The sequence below is a fragment of the Anabrus simplex genome, chromosome 4 (assembly GCF_040414725.1).
Source record: "Anabrus simplex isolate iqAnaSimp1 chromosome 4, ASM4041472v1, whole genome shotgun sequence".
Taxonomy (NCBI): Eukaryota; Metazoa; Arthropoda; class Insecta; order Orthoptera; family Tettigoniidae; genus Anabrus; species Anabrus simplex.
In genome coordinates, this window is record NC_090268.1 from 27,181,680 (window position 1) to 27,206,916 (window position 25,237).

At 40.1% G+C, this 25,237-nt stretch overlaps 1 protein-coding gene across 1 annotated transcript in view; it reads right to left on the reverse strand.

Annotated features, from left to right (window-relative positions):
* The window catches only part of Atac2 (Ada2a-containing complex component 2), a 113,394-nt gene extending 89,507 nt beyond the window's left edge, over positions 1–23,887 (reverse strand). Inside the window, exons 1-3 of the mRNA XM_067146171.2 lie at positions 23,600–23,887; positions 23,092–23,229; positions 150–298 (exon numbers count right to left, since the gene is read on the reverse strand). Of these exons, the coding sequence (XP_067002272.2) occupies positions 150–298; positions 23,092–23,229; positions 23,600–23,808 (496 nt within the window). The 5' untranslated portion in view covers positions 23,809–23,887. The remainder of the gene's footprint in view (positions 1–149; positions 299–23,091; positions 23,230–23,599) is intronic.
* Positions 23,888–25,237: the final 1,350 nt, after the last annotated feature.

Consider the following 25,237-nt stretch of genomic DNA (forward strand, 5'->3'; position numbering starts at 1 on the left):
ATGTTGCGACTGCAGAACTGACCAGCTAAGGTGCAACACACACTGTGTAGAATTAGAAATCTTGAAAACTACATGTTTCTCTACTCTGATCTAAATATTTTTTGTAACCAACATATGCCATAACATTCATAACTAATTATCATACTTACGTAATTCCATAATCTGTCGAGGAGTTAAGGAATGGGCTAATCGCCACCAGCCAGATTCCCTGAGTTCTTCAAACCCAGAGCGAAAGTAAGTGGGGCTATAATGGGATAACGTTCCTGAAACTGTACCCAGCCAGTTCTTCTTTTTCTTTCTAAAATAGAGAATATATTATAAATAAGATACAACTTTAATAGGAGTGATCCACTAAAGAATGAATGCCCTGCTCCTTTAATAAAGTGCATTAATCAAATGTGGTAGGATTATCAACACATAAATAACAGAATAGTATTCATCTTGAGCATGGGAGATTTAGCTTCAAGTCTTTTGTCTTAGGGTATTACTGCTCCCAAAGAAAAGTCCTCTGTAGCCAGTTCAAAGAAACTGTTTATGTATAAGCATATGTGTGTATACATGTGCAGTTTTTTTTTTTTTTTAATTAAAAGGTTGCACAGGAGAGTGTGTTATGGTTGGTGCATGTCAAATCAGTCGATGGACTAATGACCCAAACAACAACAGCAACAATGACAACAAGAACAACAAATCTTGCAAACATGTATGCTACACAGTTCCATCTGATGAATTATGCCTCAAACGTATATACTATCTCAGTTCAATATGATTAACTAAAGTTACTATGGTACCAGTATAATCTGCTCGAGATGGCTGTACATCAAGTCCATTATATCGTCATCGCGCCTGTGAAACATTTTAGTTTACAACTTTTGCCGGCAGGGTTCTTTCTGTCATCTAAGGTTCTATATTGTGCAAATATTGTCAAGTAATTCTGGCTCTTCATAATATATGTGCTGTGGATCCAAAAATATTATCAAACAGCGGTTTTCGCAAGCACGACGACTGAATAATTCAAACAACAGGCAATGTGAAAATCTGGGGCCTTATGTTCTTGCAATAAGCCCATAAATCCCATCAATAACTGCTAAACCTCAAATTAAATCAGAGCAATCAATAAGCTCCACAACTCAGAAAAAATAGTTAATTATAAATAAACTAGCAATTACCCGCGGCTTCGCTCGTGTGGATTTCGTAATTTGATCAAAGTAATCGTTCCTCGCCATTGTACTAAGACATTATCTGAAAATTCCTGAAGTATAAAAACTCAACCAAAAATTGAGTTTCATTTATCCCAGAATTTCTTTGTAAACCATACTTGTTGTACTACCTTTTGAGGCAAAGACGTCCATGCGACATAGAAATGTATATGTGAGAAACAGTCTTCTCTCAAGTCAAAAAAATAAATACATGTTTTTTTATTTTTAAAGGAGATTCCTACCGGGCGAGTTGGACGTGCGGTTAGGGGCTCGCAGCTGTGAACCTGCATCCGGGAGACAGTGGGTTCGAACCCCACTGTTGGCAGCCCTGAAGATGATTTTCCGTGGTTTCCTATTTTCCCACCAGGCAAATGCTGGGGCTGTACCTTAATTAAGGTTATGGCCGCATCCTTCCCATTCCTAGGCCTTTCCTATCCTATCATCGCCATAAGACCTATCTGTGTCGGTGCGATATAAAACAAATAGCCAAAAGGAGATTCCAAATACCTATTCCCACATCTGTAACACCTTTTTGAGATATACATAAGTATCCCCATAAAAAGAATTCAACCCCTTACTTAGTCCTTCGCCCACCCTCACCCCCATCCAAGTGCATTTTCCGAAAACAAAAATACATGTTTCTTTATTTTTAAAGGAGATTCCAAATACCAATTTTCATGTCTGTAACATCATCTTTTTTCTAAGATATAAGTATCACCATGAAAAATAATTCAATTATTTTTCACTTTCTTTCACCCCCTGTTAAGTGCCTTCCCTGAAAACAAAAAGGTACTGGTTCCTGTATTTTTACAGGACTTTCCAAATACCAAGTTTCTTACACAGCACAAGCCCAAAAATATACCTCATGAATATCAAGTTTCTTGTTTCTAACATGTTAAGTTTTTGACATATAATGTAGATATACCAGAACTCATTTTAAAAATTTACCCGCTTTTCCAATTCTTTTCAGCCCCTTAACTGGATTTTCCAAAAAAATAAGTATTTCATTATTTTTAAAAGAGATTCCAAATACCAGTTTTCATGCCTGTACGTCTGTAACACCTTCAGTTTTTGAGATAAATGTATACTCATAAGAATAATTCAACCTTTTCTTCTTCACTTCTTTCCATCCCTCTCCCGCCTTAAGTGGACCTTCCGAAAACAAAAAAATACGTGTTTCTTTATTTTGAAAAGAAATTCGAAAAACCAACTTTCACGTCTGTAACAGTTTCAGTTTTTAAGATAAAGTATCCTCATAAACATATTTCAACTCCTTATTTACTGATTTTCAACCCCACACCCCTTACGTTGATTTTCCGAAAAAACAAATGCGTGTTTCTTCATTTTTAAAGGAGATTCCAAATACTAATGTTTACGTCTGTAACATCTTCAGTTTTTGAGATATAACTAGGCCTATACTCATAAAAGTAATTCATCTTCTTTTTTCACCCCCCTTCCTACCCGTTAAGTTGATTCCACCCTCCCCAAAAGTGCGTATTTCTTTATTTTTAAAGGAGATTCTAAATACCAATTTTTACGCCTTTAACATCTTTAGATTTTCAGATATAAGTATCCTCACACAAAGAATTCAACTAATTTTTCAATTCATTCACCCCCTTTAAGTGGATTTTCCAAAGACAAAAGAACACATGCTTCTTTACTTTGAAAGAAGATTACAAATGTTCATGCCTCTAACATCTTCAGTTTTTGAGGTAAAAGTATCCTCATGAAATTCAACACTTTTTTCACCCCAGTCCATTAAGTTGATTCTCCCCTCCAAAAAATGTGTGTTTCTTTATTTTTAAAATACAAATTTCCACGCCTGAAACCTTCAGTTTTGAGATATCAATTTCTCTATAAAAAGAATAAAATTATTTCACTTCCTTTCACTCTCCCACCTTAAGTGAATTTTCCTAAAACCAAAAAAACTTGTTTCTTTATTTATAAAGGAGCTTTCATATGCCAATTATCACGATTGTAACATCTTCAGTTTTGAGATATAAGTTATGCATCCACATACAAAGGAATTAAACTCCTTTATTACCACCCCTGCCCCAAGTTGTCCCCCCCTCCCAAAATGCGTGGTTCTTTATTTTAAAAGGAGATTCCAAATACTAATTTTCACGCCTGTAACATCTTTAGTTTTTAAGATATAAGTATCCTCATACAAATATTAATTTTTCAATTAATTCACCACCCTTAAGTGGACTTTCCAAATACAAAAGATTACATGTTTCTTTACTTTGAAAGAAAATTTCAAATATAAATTTTCATGTCTGTAACATCTTCATTTTTCGAGATATAAGTATCCTCATGAAAGGAATTGAACTCCTTTTCACTCCACCCCCGCCCGTTAAATTGGTTTGCCCCCACCCAAAAAAGCGTTTTCTTTATTTTTAAACGAGATTCCAAATACCAATTTCCATGCCTGTAACCTTTAGTTTTGAGATATCAATTTCTCCAGAAAAAGATTTAAATTTTTTTACCTCCTTTCATACTCACCGCTCAAGTGAATTTTCCAAAAACAAACAGTACCCGTTTATTTAAAAGAGCTTCCAAATACCAATTATCACAACTGTAACATCTTCAGTTTTTGAGATATATGTATCGTCGTAAAAGGAATTCATCTCTGTTTTCATTCCCCCTCCTACCAAGTTGATTCCCCCACCAAATGCGTGTTCTTTTACTTTTAAAGGAGATTCCAAATGCCAATTTTCAGGTCTGTAACATGTTAAGTTTTTGAGATATACTGTGGATACGCTAATTTTAAAAAATCATCCCCTTTTTCAGTTCCCATTAAGTGGATTTTCCAAAAAAATTATGTTTCTTTACATTTACAGGAAATTCCATATACCAGTTTTCAAATCTGTAATACATTACATGTCTGAGATAATTTGCAAATACAGTCTTTTTAAAAATTCACTCCTGTTTACCCCCTATTCTTCGGATTATCCAAAAACACAAAAATACATGTTTCTTTATTTTGAAAGGAGATTCCAAATTTCAATTTTTATGTCTGTAACATCTTCAGTTTTTGAGATATAAGTTTCCTCATAAAAGGTGTTCAACCCCTTTTCCCCTTCTTTACAACACGCTTAATGGTTTTTCCAAAAACAACACATGTTTATTTTTAAAGGAGATTCCAAATATCAATTTTTACACCTGTAAACCTTTCAGTTTTGAGATATAGATATCCTAATTTTTAAAATTCACCCCCCCCCTTTTCATCCCCTTAGCGACGGAATATCCGAAAATCCTCTCTTAGCGAGCACCTACATGTTAATACAAATGTATACCCAAAATTTCATTTCTTTATGTCCAGTAGTTTTGGCTCGGCGATGATGAATCAGTCAGTCAGTCAGTCAGTCAGGACAAGTTATTTCATATATATAGATAAAACAATGGGTCCTGGCAATCGACCTGGGAGGGTCATTATGACTCTGGCAAATGGGAGTGAAATATGTTATTGCCAGTCATCAGAAACTGAAAATATTGGATTCAGAAAGAGAGTCCAACTAGCCTCTTTCTCTCCAAGTCCAGCACATAACCTGCAAGAGTAGCCCCTGCTAAGCTGAGCAACCCAGTGGAAGGTTGGGTACCAATCCCAGCGGGAAGTTGGAACGGCGAACCAATCAGTGCTTGGGGCTTCAAAAGCTTACAACCTTGACAGTTAACAATTTGTTACCTACGGGTAACTATTGTAAACTTTTTTCTTAATTCTCGCAACATGGAGAAAATGGCTAATGCAAAAACTACCCCTAGGTGGTATAAAATCCACCCCCCGTTTTGATGGGGCAAGTAAGCCTTTGGATTCTGGGGAGCTTGCACCTTCATGTGAGACGAAGAAACGTTTTAAATTCTTGGCGACCATCAGCATCAACTCCCTCCGAGAGACGGAAAACTAAAATATACTATATGTTTTAACTGAACACAACATCCTGATAACAGCTGTACGCGATACCAGATTCCTCGATCAAGAAGTGAAAGAATCACAAGATTAATGAATCTACAAAGGGCAGTCAGATGAAAGAGTGATAAAGAATGTGCCTCATTTGGAGACAAGCTTCATAGTCAGCAACAAACTGATGAACTCCATCATGTCCTTTTCATCTCCAAATGGAAGAACATCCACTATAGCTTTTAAAACTCTCAACAATTGTTAACTTCCATGCACCTACTAATGACACCAACAGGAAAGATATTGAAAATGTGGGTACTCAAAGAGACAATAGACCGGATTCCAAAGCACCAAATAACTATTTTAATGCGGGACTTAATGCCCAGATTGGCAAAGAGACAAAATTCAAGAATATAGTAGCAGAATACCCAGCCCACAAGAAGACCAACAAGAATGGAGAAAGAATGACTTGACCTGTGCAGAAATTACAACTTAGTGCTCAAATCTACAGCTTTCAAATGCCTTCCTAGGGAAGCCATGACTTGGAGATGTCCTCACCCAATGCTCAGGGAATTCTAACTGGACCATGCAGCCATCAGTAGAAGGAACAGCAAGGAAGTGCTAAATGTCAAAGTATTGAGAAGTGCAAACTTTGATTCAGACCACTATCTTTCTTTGATCAAAACCAATTCCATCCATCTTTAAAAAAAAAAAAAAAAGGCAGAGAAAACCTCTGCATCAAGTCGCGAATTCCAAGGTTCAATCCAGCCAAGCTGAAAGATCCAGCCAAACATCCATGGTGGACAACTACTTGTGACAAAGCAACAGAAGAGAGAAAGTAAGCATGGCTAAAATGGGACCATAACAAAAGTCTGGATAACCATAAAAACTTCTTAGAAGCTAGGAAAACTGCTACTAAAATTATCAGAAACACCAAGAGGCAGTACAATAAAGATATCATTGACCAAGCAGAGAGGAATTTTGAAAGAAACAGCACTAGAGACTTCTAATAATAATAATAATAATAATAATAATAATAATAATAATAATAATAATAATAATAATAATGTTATTGGTTTTATGTGCCATTACTTTTTCAGTTTTCGGAGATGCCGAGGTGCCAGAATTTTGTCCCTCAGGAGTTCTTTTACGTGCCAATAAATCTATTGACACGGGGCTGACGTATTTGAGTACCTTCAAATACCACCGGACTGAGCCAGGATTAAACCTGCCAAGTTGGGGTCAAAAGGCCAGTGCCTCAACCGTCTGAGCCACTCAGTCTGTCTAGAGACTTCTACCAAATTATTAAATCTCAAATAACACCCCACTCAGCCCCTACACTTAACCTTCAGGGAACTGACAGAAAGCTGAATCTGAACTATGAAGAATGCAACACATTTCTAGAAGAGGATTTCGACGACCTTCTAAATTCGAAGGAACCCAAGGAGAAACTGCATTTCGAACCCCAGAATGTTACTAAGTCGGACTCTCTCCCCCCAACAAAGGAGAAGATCCAGAAAGCCATTTCAGAATTGAAATCTAACAAAGCAGCAGACGAGAATGGAATCATAGCAGAGCTCTGGAAGTACGTTGATGAGGAGTGAATCCAAAGTATCCATGAAATCATATCTAATATCTGGGTGACAGAAGCATTATCTAGCAACTGGACCTCAGCTATCATCCACCCGTTGTACAAAAAGGTGTAAATCAGATCTCAGCAACTACAGAGGGATTTCTCTTGTATCAGTGACGTATTACTCACAAGAGTATAGGCTCAACTAGACTCCTGCATCGGAGAGTACCAGGCTGGGCTTCAAAAGTCAAGGTCATGCGCCAAATAGATCCTGAACCTCAAAACCATCATCACTTACAAAAACCTAAGCACCTCACCCTATGTGGCAACATTTGTCGACTTCCAGAAGGCCTACGTTTCAGTAGACAGAGAGTCACTCTTCCAGACACTTGCTGACCTGGGACTAGATAAGAAAACCTTGAATTTTGTGAAAGCAACTCTTACCAACACCAAGAATCAAATTCAGAAGGGAACTGTCCCAGAACTCTGAGATCAGAACAGGTGTTGGACAAGGGGATGGCCTATCTTCAATCCTCTTTAACTGCCTACTCGAAAGTCACTCGTGAGTGGACGAAAATGCTAAAGGATGATTCTGGATTCAGAATAAGCTACAAGAAAGACAAGTTAACAGTCAACTGTTTAGCCTTCGCAGACGACCTTACACTCCTGGGATCCAGTGTGGAGGAGCTGAAGGAAAGGAAGATCCTGAGAAAAATGATGGGCCCTATTAAAGAAGAAGGCAAGTACAGAATCAGGCACAACAATGATCTGTACTAACAATTAGAGAGCATTACAACATCTATGAGGAAGAGGAGATTGAACTTCTATGGTCATGTCATGAGAATGGACAATCAGAGGCTCACCTCCTGAATCTTCCACACCATCTCTAGAGGCAAAAGCGACTAATGCTAAGTGAGCAAGACTTGTCAGAAAAGGCCTTCAACAACTGGATATTACACCCAGTGAAATCTATGACAGGAATAGGTACAGAACGTTGATCAGAACATCAACTATCCTCTCTCCACCACACAGCAGCTAAAGTAGGGTTGAAGATCGCCATCAACAAAACACAGTTCATCACCAACATCAGAGATGCACCCAAATATCCCACTGGAGGACAAAGCAGTACAAAGTACTAACTCTTTCAAATACCTAGGAGAATGGATAACCCCAAACATGAATAGATCCTGAACCTCAAAACCATCATCACTTACAAAAACCTAAGCACCTCACCCTATGTGGCAACATTTGTCGACTTCCAGAAGGCAGATGCATCAAACTGGAAAGCGCCTACCACCTAAACCTATGTAAGAGTACGTACAAATCCAAAATCCCTCTCCCTTGACCTCAAAATCAGTCATTACAGTACTGTAGTGAGACCGTGAGTACTATACGCCTCAGAATGCCTAAATATGGTAAGAAAAGGACAACTCAGAAAACTGGAGCTGAAGGAAAGGAAGATCCTGAGAAAAATGATGGGCCCTATTAAAGAAGAAGGCAAGTACAGAATCAGGCACAACAATGATCTGTACTAACAATTAGAGAGCATTACAACATCTATGAGGAAGAGGAGATTGAACTTCTATGGTCATGTCATGAGAATGGACAATCAGAGGCTCACCTCCTGAATCTTCCACACCATCTCTAGAGGCAAAAGCGACTAATGCCAAGTGAGCAAGACTTGTCAGAAAAGGCCTTCAACAACTGGATATTACACCCAGTGAAATCTATGACAGGAATAGGTACAGAACGTTGATCAGAACATCAAACTCTTTCCAGTCACTAACCAAAAAAATGCGTCCGGGAGGAGGTGTGAAATGGACTTGAGAGTGGAAAGACGTTGACAGTGCAAGAATGAAGGAGTACTGGTCTACGAAGAAAGCTGGTTGAGATAAGAACCACGTGGTCCATAGCAGACCCAAACGGAACAAAAAAAAAAACTAAAAAAACAATAGTTCTAGAAGAATATAGGCCTACGCTGATTTTATAATAATAATAATGTTATTTGTTTTACGCCCCACTAACTTCTTTGACGGTTTTCAGAGACGCCGAGGTGCCGGAAATTTGTCCCACAGGAGTTCTTTTACGTGCCAGTAAATCTACCGACACAAGGCTGACGTATTTGAGCACCTTCAAATACCACCGGACTGAGCCAGGATCGAACCTACCAAGTTGAGGTCAGAAGGCCAGCGCCTTAACCGTCTGAGCCACTCAGCCCGGCACACTGGTTTTAATTAACCTTTTTCAATAATAATGGGTACCACAGAGAGATATTTAATAGTGTATATTTTTATCCCTTGTTTAATAATATGCTTTTTCTTTACAGGTATGTTGTTTTTACTCGCGAACAGGAGACAACACGGAAAATCTAAGGTATGCATTTGGAAATACAAGGTGTCTGGGTTAAAGGTATAATAATATAAAATTTAATAACTTGAGAAGTAGTGGGGATATTTACTTGCGCTTTGTTTCTGCAAGTAGGGTAACTCAAAATGTTTCTTTACATACCTAATAAACCTCGATATGCGCACCATTACTGGCGCGATAGACATCTAATCGGTATTCCACTTCTCTCCAAGTGTTCTGCAGCACTGTAGGCATAACATTTGCGATAGCTGCACGAATGCGATGAAGCAGATCTGGTAGATCACGAACTGGTGTCTGGTACACTTGATTCTTGACAAACCTCCACAAGAAAAAAATCAAGTGGCGTAATGTCTGGGCTTCTAGGGGGCCAACCAATTGATGGACTACCTCTCCCAATCCAGCGATCTGGGAACTCACGATTCAAGAAATCCCTCACATTTTCCGCATAATGGCATGGTGCACCATCTTGCTGAAAGATCACGTCACGAGGAAGTTGTGGCACAACATACTGCTCCAACATGTTTAGGCAACGTGTTCCATTCCGTGAAGAAGAATAGGCCAATAACCCTGTCCTTCAACAATCCACACCACACATTCACTTTTGGAGAGTCCCGTTCCAACTCTAATCACCATGTGGGGAGGGTTCAGATCCCCATATGCGGCAATTGTGCTTATTTACTGTACTGGAAATATGGAATGTAGCCTTGTCCGAGAAACAAACCGAATCGAGGACTGCGTCGTTTCCATCAGTTTTTGCCAGAATTGTCTCCACGAATGCCTTCCATAGCGGCCTGTCCTGAGGTTTGATTTTCTGACGAAGCTGCAGTTTGTATGCCCATAGGCGCAACCTTTTGTGGACGACATCATGTACTGTCAAACGAAGTAACTGTAACTGCCTACTTGCTTGTCAAATTGACTTAGCTCCGCTTGAAGGACTTACGGATTAAATCAACAGTAGCCTCTAAAACTGTGTGCTTAGCATGGCTGCCCAACATCGACAGCAAGGTCCAAGATTCTTGAAGGTGCCTGTCCCATTTCATGATTGTTACGTAAGTGGGAACATCATCAGTTGGTAATAGTCCATACTCACGACAAAATCTACATTGTACTAGTGTAACGGACTTTATCTCCGCGAGCGAAAGCACACAGAACACCTACTGTGGAGTCCACACGGTTACTGGCGCGCTTCTTGTGAACAATGCAGTTATGCGTAGGCGCATGTGGTACCACCACCACCACCGCAAGCGAACACAGAAAACATTTTGAGTTACCCTAGTTGTAGCAAAAATCGCCAATAAATATCTCCATTATTTCTCTAGTTAATAAATTTTATATTATTATACCTTTAACCCGGACACCTTGTATAGGGCATGTACTTATGCATAGTGCCTGAAGACAAATTCTGACTTCAGAAGATCCTCGCAGGAAAGTGACAGAACACAGGCCATTGGTAAGCATTGTTTTATTATGGTACAGACAGCAAATACACAAGACTATGTAAAAAGGACAGGTCTCCACTGGTTACAGACCTTTGGAATAATCACCCAAGGTTTCCACCGAGCATTGCCCGCGGTGGGGCAGGCACTGAATACCATTTGCTGCATGTGTATCGCTGACGTGTGACACCTCTCTCTGAAATGCTGTTACGATGTCCTCTTTGTTAGCAAACTGTTGCCCATGTAATGGCTTCTTGACTTTGGGGATTAGATCATAGTCACATGAGCTCAGTTCAGGCAAATAAGGCAGGTGGAAGAACCTCCCATCCCCACCATTGTAAGTGACGCTGAACAATGGTTGCTGTGTGAGCTGTCACATTATCGTGTAAGATGTCCGACTCGTTGGCTGAACGGTCAGCGTACTGGCCTTCGGTTCAGAGGGTCCCGGGTTCGATTCCCGGCCGGGTCGGGGATTTTAACCTTAATTGGTTAATTCCAATGGCACGGGGGCTGGGTGTATGTGCTGTCTTCATCATCATTTCATCCTCATCACGACGCGCAGGTCACCTACAGGTGTCAAATAGAAAGACCTGCACCTGGCGAGCTGAACCCGTCCTGGGATATCCCGGCACTAAAAGCCATACGACATTTCATTTTCATCGTGTAAGATTATGGCATCGTCCAAAAGATCTGGACATTTGGTTCGCACTGCATGGCGCAATTGGTACAACAAAAGGGAATTGTAATAAACTGAATTGACAGTGTGCCCCTCATACACTGGATGACACACAAGAACACCATGAACATCGTATGCCAGGATTACCATAACCTTATTGGGAGACTGATTTTGTCTAACCTTGTGTCTCCGTGGTGACCCCTGATGACGCCATTCACTTGACTGTCTCTTCAGTTCAGATTCATAAGCACGTGCCCATGTTTCATAGACTGCAATAATGCGATTTAACATGGCTTGTCCTTCTTGCTGAAACCTCTCCAGATTGATGCGACATGTTTCATAATGAGTCCACTTCTGTACCTCAGTTAGGTGACGCGGCACCCACTTTGCACAAAGTTTATGCATCTGTAGGTCCTTATGCAAAATGCGCCGTATTGTTGCCGCTGCTACTGCTGTATGTTCTTGCAATTCCGCTAGAGTTCAGCGCCTGTCCTCATGTAAACACTGATCAATCACCATTATCCGTACGTCTTTATCCATGGACACCGGATGGCCTGGACAAGGCAAATCGGCACTTGATACTCTACCCGGTTTGAACATCTCCACCCACCTCGCCACTGTTCTATAGGGCATGGCATGCACACCTTATGCTTCCCGCAGTTCTACATCCACCGCCGTGCATTTCTGCCGTGGAGAACTGCTATTTTAATATACGATTGTTGCTCCTGCTTGTTGACTTCCATTTTGTGACGCTCTCACTCACACACTGAACTTGGGGGCATGCTTAGACCCGCACTGTTGTTTATATACACCATCTAGTGGCATCATACGCAAGTACATACCATACGTTTCCAAATGCATATCTTAGATTTTCCATGTTGTCACTTGTTTGCGAGAGAAAAAATAGTTGCCATGGCTTATGACTCGACCTAAGTATTTAACCTGTGTGTTCGACAGACTGAAGAGCTTTTAAGATAAAATTATGAATTTACTCATTCAGGACAAATATTTCAAGTTCCCTGTGGGAATCAACTTATGCAGCCAGTTCCTGGTAGTAATGGTGTAAAATGTTACTCATAGGGTCGGTTGGTTCATGGATTTCAATAGGCTTGGCAGGCTGATGTATAATAACTTTTGGCCCGGTGAGGAAAGCAACAGAAAACTACATCACTCCTCATTTCCCTAGTGCCTCTTCCATGAAGCCTAGGCGGAGCTACTGAGGATCAAACCAGCCTTCAGGCTGAATACTCAACATAGGAATTGAAATCTGTATCATCTGATGGCCTAGCAGGCATCAATTTTTGAAAGAGAGACCAAGTCTCTCACAGTGCATTGGCACTGCCTAAGGCTCCAAGTAGCCTGTGCAGTGGCCTCCCCTACATGCGATTCCCAGCCAAGCGCTCTACCAAGGAACACCAGGAGAAAGTAAGACAGTGAGCACCCAGAACACTAGCTCAGCAGCTCCCCGGCACTAACTTATAGTACCGCATCCAGCCGCAAGAAGCACCCCGCTGAGCCCACCAGCCTGCAGCCACAAGCTCCTCGCCCGCTTGCTGCAACGCAGCCCACTGCACTCCAGTTACCACCAACTGACTCGACGGTGCCCACTGAGCATGCCAAGTTGAAACCGGTCTTCAAAGAGTTTGACCAACTTCCAGCGCTTCAAACGTTCCTCCTCTCCTCCCGACACCAAGTAAATTACACTGTTAAGAAGAAAGAATTCAACCCTCGTGGATCAAGAAGCCAGGGCCCTATCAAGCCAGATCCTACCAGCCACAAAACCCACGACCCAAATAACCCCTTAACCTTCTATGGGAAAGAGCCTGAAACCAATAATAATGTTATTTGCTTTATGTCCCACTAACTATTTTTATGGTTTCTGGAGACGCCGAGGCGCTGGAATTTAGTCCCGCACGAGTTCTTTCATGTGCCAGTAAGTCTACCGACACGAGACTGACGTATCTGAGCACCTTCAAACTCTACCGGACTGAGCCGGGATCGAACCTGCCACGCTGGCCAGTGCCTCAACCGTCTGAGCCACTCAGCCCGGCAAGAGTTCGAAACCCATCCTAGTCCCCCCCCCCCCTTCTGACCTATACAGAGCATCCCTCCAAGAAAAAAAGCGAAAAGTATGGAGAAACCTATCTCAAGTTACACAATTAATAGTCTCAATCAATGAGCTTACCAACCACATAATACACATAATTCCCGATAGTGACATTAAGAAATATGAATTTCATTTTGAATGGTCAGTATTGAACTGTGATTACAATTAAATTTAAGAGTAAAATATTTCCACCTTTCCAATACAAAATCAAGTAATGTGGGTTACATTACAGAAGAAACATTTATTGGAACTAGTTTCGACCTATTTTGTAAGGTCATCATCAGCCAAATCGTGAGTTGCACAATGTATCTGATAACGAGATACATTGTTTAAGGAAATCAATATCTTTTCCTAACTTGGCAATCTCGATTTTTAAGCTAAGAAAAGCTCTACCTTTTGCCTGGTAGGCTCTATCATTAAGAGATATGAATTTCATAGTGACAGTGAAATGCATTTTTTGACGAACAGCTCATTTTCACTGGCATCCAGTATCATGTCACAGTAAACCCCCTACCCAGAACAAACACTAATATCCACTTCCCTAACATATGCGAAAAAACCTTTAACTCCTCCACTCAAACCACATTCAGCCAAATACATCCGCTCCCACCTACCCAGACTTCAGCCATATCCACCCAACCAGAACCACTCCTACCCACCCAGACTGCAAAAACCCAAACAAGAACCATTACAATAAACAAACAAACAAACTCAGGTCTACCCAATCACAAAAACCACAGAAATATTGAGAGAGCCTGCAAATATGATCAAACCAAACACACCTCCACCCTCCTCAGACAACACCACACTAACCCAGTCAATCACTACTCAAACCAGACCTGGGTCAGAGATGGCATTGGTACCAAACTCCACTCAACCCGTGGCTACCCATACCATACCATACCACAGGCCCAAGGCAGACCAGGAAAATCTGCCCGCAAGCCACACCCACCCGCACAACCCAAGGCTGGCGGGAGGCTTGGAACCCCTGCCCCCAAGCCAGGCATACCACTCACACAACAGTCACTATGCTATAAGTGCCTTAAACTGCATCATTCTGCTGCACCCTGCATAGAAACCACCCACTGCAACAGATATGGCGGCCCACACCCCTACACTGATTGTAAGGTACCATGGGACTAGGCGAAGTATGCCAACTGCAAAGTGCTGCTTCGTTTCCTGGCAGCCAATTCATCAGCAGTCACAAACTCACTATTACCAATATATACTCCTCCCTCTCACCATCCCCCAAACCACCCCTCATTCAAACTAAGGCACCCATCAGCTTAAGCAACCACTCCTGCCAAACCTCTTAAGTCCTTACTTCCCCAGCCAAGACACAAACAACCTAATACAACTTTTGCTACTAAATATCCTCTTGAACTAGATCTGCCCCAATCCAAGCCTAAAATTTCCATGATGCAGTAGCCAACCCTCTAACCAGAACTCCCCCCTTCCCCTCCCCCCAAGTCCTCACTTCTCTAACAACATATCCTGCTCAAACCACCCTGAAGTACCGGAACTTAGCAACAGCTGAGGTGGTGCATTTCAATAAGCTCAAATCTTCCACATTTTAACACCTTCAATAACTTATTACTTCAATGTCCGGCTCCATGGCTAAATGGTTAGCGTGCTGGCCTTTGGTCACAGGGGTCCCGAGTTCGATTCGCGGCAGGGTTGGGAATTTTAACCATAATTGGTTAATTCCATTGGCATGGGGACTGGGTGTATGCACCATCTTCATCACTTTACATTATTTCATCCTCAAAACGACACACAGGCCGCATACGAGCGTCAAATCAAAAGACCCCGCACCAAGCCTCTCCAGAGGTCATACACCATTAAATTACTTCAATAAGTCATGCAAAATCAATGGTACAGTCCCGCTGCTTGTAGCAGCAATATTGGGTGTCGTCAGAAACTGGATGGGTGACCACTCTGGTCTACCACATAACGCCGATTAAAATATCACCTTATTAGCACTACAACAGTAGACAAACCCAGAACTACCAATACATATTTCCTCCTCTTCTCAGCCCCCAAACCTTGCTTCGTTCTCACTCGCTTTCCCTCAAACTTCATCTACATCATCTGTTTTGGTATTCTTTACTCCTCCATCCTCTTTACATGTCCAAACCATCTTAATTTACTCCTCTCAATTCTCTCATTTAGCTTTTCCATTCCAACCTTTTTTCTCACAGTGAGTAAGTCAGAAAAAGTGGTTCAGTTCACAAGTCTATATTCCTTTCTTTACAACTTGTAACTGTGTATGAGTTGAAGTCAAGTCAATTTAACCTCATTAACATGATTAACCCTATGAAGATCTTTCCTTGTAACTTATTAACACCTAAGTACTTACAATGTTCCCCCTGAGGTACATTCATCCCATCAACACAGTAATTAAAACTGAGAGGACTTTTTCTCTTGGTGAAACCTGACTTGTGATCACGTTTATCATCATACCACTGTCTGCTGTCAATCTCACAACAATGTCAAGGTCTGATTGCAGTCACTCACAATCTTGTAACTTATTTACTACTCTATACAGTATAACTTCATCTGTAAAACATACTTATTTTTTGATTCTAATTCTATACTTATATTATTTTGTAAACATACTTAAAGATATTCTCTGAGTTCTATTTTCTAGAAATTTAGCCCCGCATTCAACCACACTTTTGTCTAGTCCAATAGCCCTCTTTTTGTCAGCTGTCTCCCATGATCCACCCTATCAAAAGTCTTGGATAGGCCAACAGTGATACAGCCCATGTGATATCCTGGATTTAAAATATCTGCTATATCTTGCTAGAATCCTACTAGTTGATCCGCACTGCAATAACCTTTCTGAATCCCGAACTGCCTTCTATCAAACCAGTTAGTAATTTTGCAATCGTGTCTAATACAGGGTCTTTATTTATGCTTGGAAGGGACTTTATCGCTCGAACTTGGCCGCCAATGACAGGCCGCTGGCGTGCGTGGTTTCCGGCACTTCTGCAGTTGTTGAGAGCTGAGCTCCGAGATAGTAGGGTGTTCAATGAAGCTACTGCGTACTGTATGTTGTATTGTATAGTGTTTTATTGTGATTGTGTATAGTGCTGTAATGTATGTGAAATATTCGTTACGTGAACATGTATCTCTGCACAATACTTACATTAAGTGCAGAAAATCGAGCGCTAGGACAAGACAAAAGTTTTGAGCAAAATTTCCAGGGAGACCCATTCCTATCAATCGGACAATAAAACAACAGCCCAAGAGATTCAAACCTACAGGTTCAGTAAACAATAAAAATAGATATAAAGGTCGTTGTCTTGTTACTGAAGCGTGTTTGGTACGAGGATCGTAAGTAAAAATCTGTGGCCGCCTCGTAGCCCAGATTTAACGGCATGTGATTTTTATTTGTGGGGAATGTTAAAAAATGTAGTTTATGGGAACAACCCTCACACAATAGATGAACTTTAAGAGCTGCAATTGCATCCATCAGTGCTGAAGAACTTGGTAGAGTAACCGAAAACTTCATTAGGAGATGCCGATTATTTTGGCGCATGGGGAACATTTTCAGTATAAACTGTAAATATGGTGAGTAAAATGCATGATAATGATTTTGAGCACCGTATTCTGCCGTACATACGCATGCGCGGTAGCCAGCAACCGAACTGTCACTGGCGGTCAAGGTCGAGCGAGAAAGTCCATTCCAAGCATAAATAAAGACCCTGTATAATCAGAAAGAATGCTTTCCCAAAGCTTACATGGAACACATGTCAAGTTGACTGGCCAGTAATTATCCACTTAATATTTATCACCCTTTCCTTTGTACACTGGAGCTACTATAGCAATCCTCCATTCGATACAGCTCCTTCATTCAAACAGTAATGAAATATTTCAGATATGACACTATATCTCAACCCTTTGCCTTTACTATATCCCCCAGAATGCTTATCAATTCCAGCTGCTTTGCTAGCTTTCAGCTTTTGTATATTTTATTAAATATCTTTATTATGATTAGTAAATTTCAGTCCTTTGCCATTATTAGTAACTTCATTTATAGTCGTAATATTAAAAGAATATTAACAGGAGGATCCGTTTACTGCCTGCCTGGTTGGACAGAAGGGAGTAGGGGTATGGTTGCCATAGAAATGTGGGCAGGCCCACTGTGGCCGCAATAGAGACATGCCTACTGCCTATCTGGAGTTGCCATACCTTTTCCTTCTCAGTTAGATCTTGTAACGAATGGTTCAGTGTGAGTGCTATTCTATTTCTGTTCTGTTATGTGCCCATAGTTAGGTATCATATCAAACAAGAAACCAAGTCAGTCATAGTCTGACCAAGTAGTCTGGCACGCTACAACAGAATATAGCAGTCTGAATGAATAAATGAATGAATGAACACGTGAGTGAGAAAAGAAAGGAATGTAGGATTGTGGCAACACCACTACAGTAGGCCCTCCGTCCGGTGTTAACTGTAGGAACACTTCCCTCAATATTACAACTATACCTGAACATTATCCTTATATCTATCTTTACATACTACTGACTGAATACTTCTACCTTCTGGAAGTCCTCGTATGCACTCCCTTTTTCATTATCAATTCTTGGAATGTCTTTCCTGGAACGTGTTTCTGCCTAGTACCTATAGACTTCATACCCTTCCCTTTTTTGCTGACATTTATATTATTGCCAATTATACTCACTATAATTTATCCTGAGTCACTTCTTTGCTAAATACAACTTCCTGTTAAGTTCGTTCAATATCTCCTTACTTCTACAACCATTCCTAACTCTTATTTCTCACCAAGCTCGATAGTTGCAGTCGCTTAAATGCGGCCAGTATTCAATAGATAGTGGGTTCAAACCCCACTGTCGGCAGCCTTGAAGATGGTTTTCCGTGTTTTCCCAATTTCACACCAGGCAAATGCTGGGGGTGTACCTTAATTAAGACCATGGCCGCTTCCTTTCCACTTTCCTGTCCCATTGTCGCCATAAGACCTATCTGTGTCTGTGTGACGTAAAAAAATCATAATTATTTAAAAAACATGTTATTTCTTTCCAACCACACCTCTTTCTTAATCTCTTTATTTCTCTGTTATAATATGGTGGGTCTTTACCATTCCTTACCACTTTTAAGGGTACATACCTGTTTTCACACTCCTTAACAACTGCTTGAAACTCATCCAATAGGCTAATTTAAATGTTATTTACAATTTCCCACTGATCATAATTACTTTTCTAAACTCCCTCATGGCACTTTTCTCAATCATATGGTATTGCTTAATAGTCATATTTTTGCAACCTTAGTTTCTAACACATTTCTCTCTTTATGATCACATTTATCACTTCAGTTTCTCTACAGAGGTCATATGGTTTTATCAGTATTATGCCAAAAATAATTTTCCCTCTAGTTGGTTCAGCTGTCCTTCCCAGATTAACTTATTTACCATTTGTTGATCATGCTTTCTGTCCTTTGCATTACCTTCCCAGTTAACATTTGGTAAACTGAAATTACCGTTTCTTTCTGTGTCGTTCCCCACATAGCTGGTTATCTTATCAAGTAATTCCACAAGAGCATCAGCGCCACCCTTTCCAAGTCTGTACGCCCCAAAAAGATCAAGTTGCCTACTATCTTTCGAGATGAGCCTTACATCTAGAATTTCAAGATTCTTAACCTTGACTTTTTTGTAGCTTACATATTTTTCTTTCACCAGTACGAATATTCCCTCTCCTACTGTTCCTGTCCCGCCTCTATGATATATACTCCAGTTCCGTGGGAAAATTTTTGCATCTATAATATCACTTCTTAGCCAGGATTCAACTCCTATTACAATTCTGATAAATATATACAGTATCTATTAAATTATGTAATTCTATTCCTTTCTTTACAATACTTCCACAGTTTAACACTAACAACTTTATGCCATTTTTACTCCCAATACTCTCATCACTGGTCCCTTGTCATCCCCATTTCCCTGAATGTAATACACTCAAAGGTCCTAAGTGGAAGCTTTAACATGTTCCTTGCGGTTCAGGTCACCATATGTCCCGAAGCATGTTAATCTTACCCGTCGGTGTGAACTTCCAAAAATTGCAGAGTAAGTAACTACATCCTAGCAATGCGTCCGCCTGTCACCCAGCGGCCCCGGGTTCGATTTCCAGCCAGGTCAGGGGTTTTTAATTGTAAACAATTAATATCCCTGTCCTGAGGACTGGGTGTTTGTGTCGTCCTTAATGTTCCTTTCCTCACATTCAACACTTTACACTTCCGCAATTTCCAAATACACACAGGTTCATAACATATGGTGCAAGTAGGGGCAAAAGATCTTTCTAGGTCGACGCCCCAAACAAATAGCATTCTTCATTTTTAAAAAACTACGTCCTAGTTACAAATTTCTGATAACTAATGTCAACACAGTGTTCCTATTGAAGTAAAGGATTAAGGCATACTGCTAGTGTCGATCAGCCTACCGGTGACCCGAAGGAATTTTTTTGCATCTTCCATTCATATCACTTCGGGTCACCCTGTGTTCGGACTGTTGTCTAACCTATATTTTTACACAGAAATCACTTGTGTGGTTACGGTGAATGAAGCCTACAATGTTACTGCCTTCAGATGGCAGACTGTTGTTTAATACGGGAAGTACCAACCTTCTGACATCTTGTATAACCTATTCCTTTCTACATAGCTCTAGAGTAAGCGGATATTAAGTTTTCAGATTTTTATTTATTGGGGTGGATAATATTTACAAGCAAGTTCACACACACACACACACTTTTTTTTAGCCATGGAGCCTTCAGATTCTGACACACCAGAAAAGAAAGACGTTTAGGACGGCACTGGATCCCGGATGAGCTGCTCATGATTTGAAACAAAGTGATGACAGTGACAGTGATTTCTCTACCGTATCTGATGATGACCCTACATACAGCCTCGTCTTTTGTGATATTATTTTCATACTAAGCATAATATGAAAATAATTAACATAGGCATATCATATTCCCATAAAAACAGATCAATGAACGAGAAACTAACATTTACTTCCGGGTCATTTCTGGGACACGCACTTCGTGAATCAGAAAACTGTCACAGAGGTAAATACATCGGAATGTCTCCTCAACAATAACGCACACAAGTGCTCCAGCATTGTTTTGGATTTCAGAGCAGGGACTAACCAAAGTCAAATTCGTCAGGTCACCAGTGACCCGAATCGATAATACCCGAAGGCAGCATCGGGTCACCGGTGGGCCGATATGATGTCGAATTAAGTCATCAAAATTCACTGCCGCAGGGAATGTGTTTGAAAAAACTATGGATTCCATACTATGTGCGTAAGATGGCCAAAGTTTTAGAAGGGCAAATTGAAAGTTTGAATGCCAGGGACATTCCATTGATGAAATACGCAAGACTGTCTTCTTGTGATGTGAAACAGTGCTTTTTCTGGTATCACGCATTGCTCCGAGACAACTGACATTGGTTTGTGATGGAAACCTTGGAAAAAGTTTTAATACTTCATTGCAATAGTGAGCTCTTTAATCCACCACTGCCTCAACATAATTGGTGAGTGATTTTTTTAAACTTAAGTGTTTACAAATTTGCAATACTGAAACAAAATATGTTTGAAATGGTAAACATATTTTTCCATTTTTTAATAAAATATTGTCAAGCTTTTTACCACATAAAAATCTGTTCCCCACTCATTACACTGTTAATTTATTAACTACTCCTAATGATAATAATAGCAACATTGTAATAACAATAACGTAGAAAGCATGCCATACACTATGTGTATTTCAGTTCCTTACAGGCCTAACCATTCGCCTTCGTCACAACCTTCACCTGCACACACGAGATACAAGTTGAAACTGTGCGTTCCTAGCAGATGTACGACTGACATGTGTTGCTCTGAAATGAAATGGCGTATGGCTTTTAGTGCTTGGAGTGTCCGAAGACATGTTCGGCTCGCCAGGTGCAGGTCTTCTGATTTAAGCCCGTAGACAACCTGCGCGAAGTGATGAGGATGAAATGATGATGAAGATGACACATACACCCAGTCCCCGATGCCAGCAAAATTAAGCAATGATGGTTAAAATTCCCGACCCTGCCGGGAATCGAACCCGGGACCCCGGTGACCAAAGGCCAACAAGCTAACCATTTAGCCATGGAGCCCGACATGTGTTGCTCTGTGGCTTGGTCTTGTTTTTTTTAAATGCTAATTACAAAAGGCACAATGACCAGGCCCTGTTTTCCACCTCCATGGTACAGGCAATTCACACACCAACCCAAATGGTTCCTGTTCGCTGCATTCTTTTAGGATACTGCGTATAGGCCTACTTATCTTCATCTCCTTGGATAAGCAATACATATGTTCTCGTTTTCTGTCCTGTTCACCTCTAAGCACTTGGTTTCTGTTGCGTTTTTCTTTCTCTACACTCTCTAAGAGCTTCTTATTTCTATCCTCTTCTTCGCCACCCATCATAAAATGGAAAATTTTAAAAGTCACGTGACGTGCTAACACCAGGTCTGAAAATAATCGTTTGTAATTGGACTCACCACGCAACAGTGGAGTGCAGAGGAAGTATTGCTGAAACTCTCCATTAGGATTAGATAAAGTATAGTGGGATGGGTGTACAGCAAGCAAAAATGACAAAGACAAAAGACAAAGTCACCTCCATACAGGCCATGAAGGCCCTTGGAGGAGTGGAAGGTAAAGGCTTACACCATTGTTAACCATGGAACGTGATGGGGTAGAGTGGTTAGCTCTACGCCCAGCCAACTTTGCCCCCGGGAATTAACCTGGTACTCATTTTTGGTGTAGGCTGAGTGAACCTCAGGGCCATATGCACCTCCGGAAGTGGAAATCTCGTTTCTTAAATTTTTCGACTTCCTGACGGGGATTCGAACCCACGTCCTTCCGGGCGAACCAGCACGCCTTTACCGCCTCAGCCAGGTAGCCCCTGCAAACAAAAATGGTGATATGAAAATATGAACCTGGTCTAAAAGAACGCAACGCAACCTCTCCTGGGTAAAATCCCCGAACATTCTTATTTGTACCTCATTTTAATTTTGATTGGTTCAGAAACTATTACTCTTTAGAAAATGATTTTTGTTTCAAAAGAATGCTGGTATCAAAAAGAGATACTTTATTCGATAAAATTGTATGATAGATACCCCTTAGAACAATAGTTCCAGTCATCACCATTGATATATCAGTAAAAATACTTTCCTCTACATATTATTACAAAAATTTTCATGAAATGTTCATTAAAACCAATGTTAACTTACAAATTCATTAAGAAAAAGTAAAAAATTTCCTATTAAAGCTTTGGTTGAATTGGAAAATCAGCTAATCATTTTAGATGCACATGTTTATGCCAAAGGTGTTACCCAGCCCCAAATGAGTTAGGTAAGGTCGTACTATTGAAAGATTGGGCCGATGACCTTTAATGTTAGGCCCCTTTAAACAGCAAGCATCATCATCATCAATATTGAAAGAAGCATGCTGACATTTCTAAGAGAGAGATCCGTTTACTACCTGCCTGGGTGGGAATAAGGGAATAGCGGGTATGGTTGCCATGGAGATAAGTCTGCTGGCCAACTCGTGCTGCTTGGAGTTGCCAAATGTCTCACTTCTGAGTTGTGTACAACAGAACAGAGCAGTCTGAACAAACAAAGAAGTGGGCCAGAAGCAAGGGGAGGGAGAAAGGAATGCAGGAATGCGGCAACACCGTACATTGGCACATACAATGCTCCTCCCTCCAGCCTTACCTGTCAGAATGCTTTTTTCAATATTACGTGTATAGGCAGATATTATTACACAAATTTACTACTATGTAATGTCCAATTCACTTACACAGAATTTCCACATAAGATGTTCCAGTGTTTCTCTATAAAGCTACAAATGTGAATTCTCCAGTGAAAATATCCACGTTGACTTATACCTTCTGCCTGCTTGTGGAGATTATATAATGCAAGGACAATCAAGTTTATCCTGAGAACAGAACACAAATCGTATTATGATTCACCCCAAATATATCAACGTATAAATTAACTGCCAAACATTCAAGTATAAATCACATATAAGGTTACTAAATGACAATATCCATAATTTACATTACCATGTAGAGCCTACACAGATATTCAAGACAAAGTAAAAATAACAGTACACTAAGCAGGGAAAAGTTTGGATAAACAAACATAACCTCTATCGTTCAGTGCAGAACTGTAAAATTATGAAAAATTAATATTCTAACAAAACCATCCCTCTAAACATGATAAGTTGTTGAAAATATTTATTAAAATGTAGATAAAACATCCATAAATGTAACAATAAACTAATAAATGACACCATGCTACATTACCACGATAGCCTCTGTCTTGAAATTTCCTCCCTGCGTGTCGGACTGCATTCTTGGCATTCAAAATTAAAAAATACATCCCCCAGCAAACCTCCAAGAACAGCACCGCTTTTCAAACAATTCAAGTGAACATTCTTATTACATTTGGAGCATACCAAAAAAGAATCACATTTCTCTTTAACTTTATCCAAACAATACGCACATACGTTCATACTTGTTGTATTATTTTTAAAATTATGTCAAAACTGGCATTTAAATATACCGGTACCACTTCGTTGACACCACGTGCAAAATACCACGACACAACAAATTGCAAAACAATGCACTGCGCCTTAGATTGCTACACTGCACATGGTCGTGGTCCTTCTGTCAAACACAGCACCAAAGAGGATAGAATAGACACAGCACAGAAGACCAATATATAACAGTAGAGACCAGTAGGCACAATACGCCACACTTACGGATATAGCCTTGTTAAAATGGGAGACAATTCGCCGGTGTCGCTCCTAGTGACTTGACCTGGAAAGTCGCGCTAAATTCAAATATCAATGGAAATGCATATACGAAAATGGATAAATAAATTACGTCTAGAAAGAAAATATTATTCAGATAATAACTTCGAAGTTGCTAAAGCAATTCTTGATAAATGAATGAAGAATTATTTGAAAGGTTATTATTTAAAGACTGAAATTAGACATATAAACAAGATGTGAAATGGGTTGATCTTTCATTTATGCATTACTTTTTTGCTTTAGCATTCCTGCCTGAACTTTTTACGGTTAGATTTGTCTTTTTTCTCGTTTAGAAACATTGTATCATCATATTAAGACACTTGTCAATAAAAATATCGGCACATTCCTTACACACATGATGCTATGAATTAACATTTAAAAGCTGGACAATTTTTCTCTTAACATGAAGCCTACTAACAGAAAGAAAATCTATAAAATCCCGGCTTTAATCTAAGAAGAGGTATAAAAGAAAGAAAAGTATGAAAATGTTGTCGATAGTGATGCTTTGAGGAATATTTACGTACAATTAGAGTAAAAATGTAACATGCCCTTGGCTGTATAGTCGAGGATTTTTAAAGTCGCTGGCCTGGAAATGATCTGAACAGATATTATAATTCTTATATAAGCGTAACGTCCCTTCTACACCTTATCCAAATCACTTCTGTGACATTTCAAAACCCAGGGATCACACCTACAACAAAACATCGGTATTGAAGGTCAACTGCTGCACTATACTGTACAATAAAATATGCGTATTATATTTTAAGCCAGTTAAAATATGGGTCGAGCAGGTCAGAATATTATGAAGTACTATAAAAGTATCTTTGTCACTGGAAGAATATATATGCAAACACAATATTACTTACATTTTCTTGTCACGAGGGTACCGAAAGAAAGACCGCGCATTCTTCTCTACTTCATAGTTACTGCAGCCAAACGCAGCACATACCTTTCCCCTCTTGTTGAGAGGAGATATCAAGGAATGACACACGCTACTATTTAATTATGTCAACTAACTGAAAACGCATAAATAACACCAAAAACTTCACACACAAATACACGTGCTCTTATGACAGAATCAGTAGTTCTCAGGTCTACCCGCTAGAGAGAGCTCTAATAGGTGTCCCTC